General features: G+C 40.5%; 1 protein-coding gene across 1 annotated transcript in view; it reads left to right on the forward strand.

Moving 5' to 3' along the window:
* TMEM269 (transmembrane protein 269) overlaps positions 1-2,077 on the forward strand; it is a 14,064-nt gene extending 11,987 nt beyond the window's left edge. The window contains 2 exon segments of the mRNA XM_007955574.1: positions 54-254; positions 1,941-2,077. Coding sequence (XP_007953765.1) covers positions 54-254; positions 1,941-2,077 — 338 coding nt within the window.
* Positions 2,078-3,514: the final 1,437 nt, after the last annotated feature.

The raw sequence follows: 3,514 nt of genomic DNA on the forward strand, positions 1-3,514 counted from the left end.
TTTTTTTTGAACAGTAGGAAGCAGCTAATCCTCGTCTTTTCTGTCCCTGGCAGGAGTTTCCTTCATATACAAGGGTCTACCCTGCCCCTATGCTTCCTGTGTTTTGGCCTCAACCTCCCTTCTGACCAAAGGCAACACATTCATTCTATGCTGCGTGGCCTCGCTCATGATTCTGTTCATGATGGACCAGACCTACTATCCCCATGAAGAAATCTTGGAGTCTGAGAACTGGAAAAAAGTGGTTTATCTGGGGGGTGAGTGAAAATACTGCTCTCAAATGATAATAATAAACCCAGTGGTGGGTTTATCATCAGTGTTGCCCAGCATCCCTTGTACCGCATCCCAGCATTCCTTATCTCACTCGGCTTAATTTTTGTCCATAGATTATCATCTGACAAAATATGAGTTTTATAAATATTAAATATGCCTTTCCCATGGACATGTAAGCCCTATGTGGACAGGGATGCTCTCTAGCATGCTATAATCCCCAGTGCCTAGAGTTATGCCAATCACATAATAATTGCTCAATAAATATTTGTAGAAAGTTATGAGTTGTGCCCATGGAAATGCTGTGGCTATACTCTCCCACTTCTTTTTGAGCTCTGTGGGGGAATGTATCTAGAAAGTGTCTAGTTATTAAGAGTCAGGCTGACATAGGTTTGAATCAGGACCTTGTATAAATTATATCCCGTTTCCTCATCTGAAAAATATGGATAATTTTAAATCATGGAATTGTCATGAAGTGTAAATGAAATAATTTATGTGACATACCTAGCAGAACGTTTAGCACAAAAAAGAAATTCCACAAATGTTGGTGCCCTTTTGGCTTTTGTTGGTGAAATAGGTTCAAATTGTGTCAAGGGTACTCAAGATTACCCTCAGGTTTGGTCATCTGGTAGGAGGACTCATAGGACATAGCATACAGTTGTTCCGACAGCTAGGATTTATTACAGCAAAAAGATACAAAGCAAAACCATCAAAGGGAAAAGGTACAGGGGACATAGTTCAGAGGAAACCCAACACAAGCTTCCAAAAGTTCTCTCCCAGTGGAGTCAGACAGGACAAGTGTAATTCCTCCAGCATTGAATTGTGACAATATATGTGAAGTGCTGTGTACTAGGGAAGTTCATTAGAGCTTTTTTTCAAAACCTGCCGCAGGTTTTTAATAAAGCCTGGTCACATAGGTACCTTCTGTTGAGCACATAGCCAATTCCAGACTCCTAGAAGGAAATCAGGTATCCAGCATACACTACTTTGTACAGTCTAGGCACAGCGAGCCATTCTTTACAGTTAGGAAAAGTTCTCTAGGGAACTGTTCCCCGTCGCCAGCCAAGGGCCCAGCAGGCCTTTTTAAAGATAGTAGTCTCAGGCCTGCTTATGTTAACTCTTTTCTACAACAACTGGTATCACACTGTCCATTGACATATGTTAAACTTGAAATAATTAGTAAGATTTTTTTTCTCATAAGGGATCTGGACAATTCCAATTTATTCTTGGTTAGGACTGATTTCTAAACTGAGCTTTGACAACTCAATGGAACCTGAGATTACATTATTGTCTAGTTACTTACCAACCAGTTACCCTTGCACAGCCTCCGACTCATGGTGACCCCATGTGTGTCAGAGTAGAACTGTGTTCTTAAGGTTTTCAGTGGTTGATTTTTGGAAGTCGATGACCAGACCTTTCTTCCAGGGTGCTTCTGGGTGGACTTGAACCACCAACCTTATGATTAACAGCAAGCACTTTAACCATTTTAAACTGAGCTTCTCAAAGATAGGACTTATGTCTCATTTGTTTTTGTCTCAGGCACTGTGAGTGAAGAAGGAAGGAAGGAAGGAAGGAAGGAAGGAATAACATGGGATGATGGGGATGGGAGGGGTGGAAAACACACATAAGAAAGGTTCATAAAAATTGAGTGTTTGCATATTTTCTTCTTCTAGGTGTCATCATGCTGTTTTTGTCTCCATTCTCTCTGACTCCTTTTTACTGCCTGATGTGGTCCGTCTCCTACATCTTCTTTCCAGATTCTCTGTGGGGAAAGACAACCTGTCTTAGGCCACAGCACCAAGGGAACTAAACAGCTCCACCAACTCCCTCTGGCTTCTGTGGGGTTTGTACCAGCATGTTGGGCCAAGCCTTATACTCACTAAAACTTTTTGTCCCTACAATGAGCACGTGCTTTGAACCAGAGCAACCCACGGTACAGCCAGTACCCTTCATTTCTTTCTCTGTATTCTAAGTTCTGAATTCCTTGGCACAATAATTGTTTGCCATATAGGAAAGACATTTTTCCAAGCTACATTTGGGCCAGATCTGAGTTCCGGCTCTGTTACTAGCTTGGTAGCCTTTTACGTTAAGATTGGAATTAGTCCAGCCCCCAGGCTTTGCCCTAGCAGTGCTAGGTGGGGCTTACTAAAGCATTTTCTACACCTGCAGACTCTGCCTCTGTGCAACAGGGCTGATTAGTGAACTTTAGTTCTCCAGTTTGAATGTGTGTAAATTTTGTAACTTAAAATTTTGTATCTTAACAGTTCAAAACCTCTGCCTTTTTGCTTTGTTTAGAGATTAGGCACACTGGCAGCAGGATGGCTGTTTCTAAAACTTCAAACTATGTTCAAAAGATGAAGATACATTTCTGAAAGAGGATTTCCATGTTCATTTGGAGTGATCCCAGCGGGGTTAAAATAAATATGTAGACCCCCAAGAGGACTGCCCTCAAAAGGAAAATACACATTTGGATATGTAAATTGTGGTTTGTAATAAGAATTACTTATACTTCATTGCCTCAAACTTATTGTAGATTAGTGACACTAGGATGCTTTATAGGTGAGCTGACAGCCTCTTGATTTAACAGAGGTATGTGCTCTCTTGCAAATATACAGAAGTTTGGCAACTTCTGCACTGGAAGTCTGTGCAGAGAGTCTCTGGAAGCTAAAGCTAATCATTGAAAACCTCTACTTCTGTGGACAGGTCTTTTCTAAAAATAGAATGGTTCTTCTTTGACTTTCACTTAAGAATAAGTGAGAAGACCAAAATAAAAATAAGCCTCTTGGAGGAATAAATGAAGTTAAAGGGGTTTAATTCTTGATTTGAAGCAGCTCTGCTCGTCCTAAACTTGGGATGGAGGGTAGATTTCCCTCCTGATCAACATCTAGTCCTGTGACAGAATCTGAAGGCCTACTCCTTGTGCCTGGTGAACAGAAATCAAGTGACTGAGAATTCTGCTTTTTATTTTATTTTTTTTTAGCTCTGTGACCTTGAGTAGTAAAAGGCTTAATCTCTCTAAGCCCATTTCCTTATCTGATCTGTAAAATGGAATATTTACTTCCTCCCAGGGTTATTTTGTGGATTAAATGTAATGACACATAAAACACCTAGAATAGTGAACAGCATGTGAAAGCTGTTAAATAAATGTTGGTTCTCTCCTCTTCCTCTAGCATCCCTCCTTTCCCATACATACCTTTACAGTGAAAATAACAGCAATAATAATGGTTAACATTTATTTAGCCCTTAC

This window comes from Orycteropus afer, unplaced genomic scaffold, assembly GCF_000298275.1.
Source record: "Orycteropus afer afer isolate SDZICR_OR568_19922 unplaced genomic scaffold, OryAfe1.0 scaffold00510, whole genome shotgun sequence".
NCBI lineage: Eukaryota > Metazoa > Chordata > Mammalia > Tubulidentata > Orycteropodidae > Orycteropus > Orycteropus afer.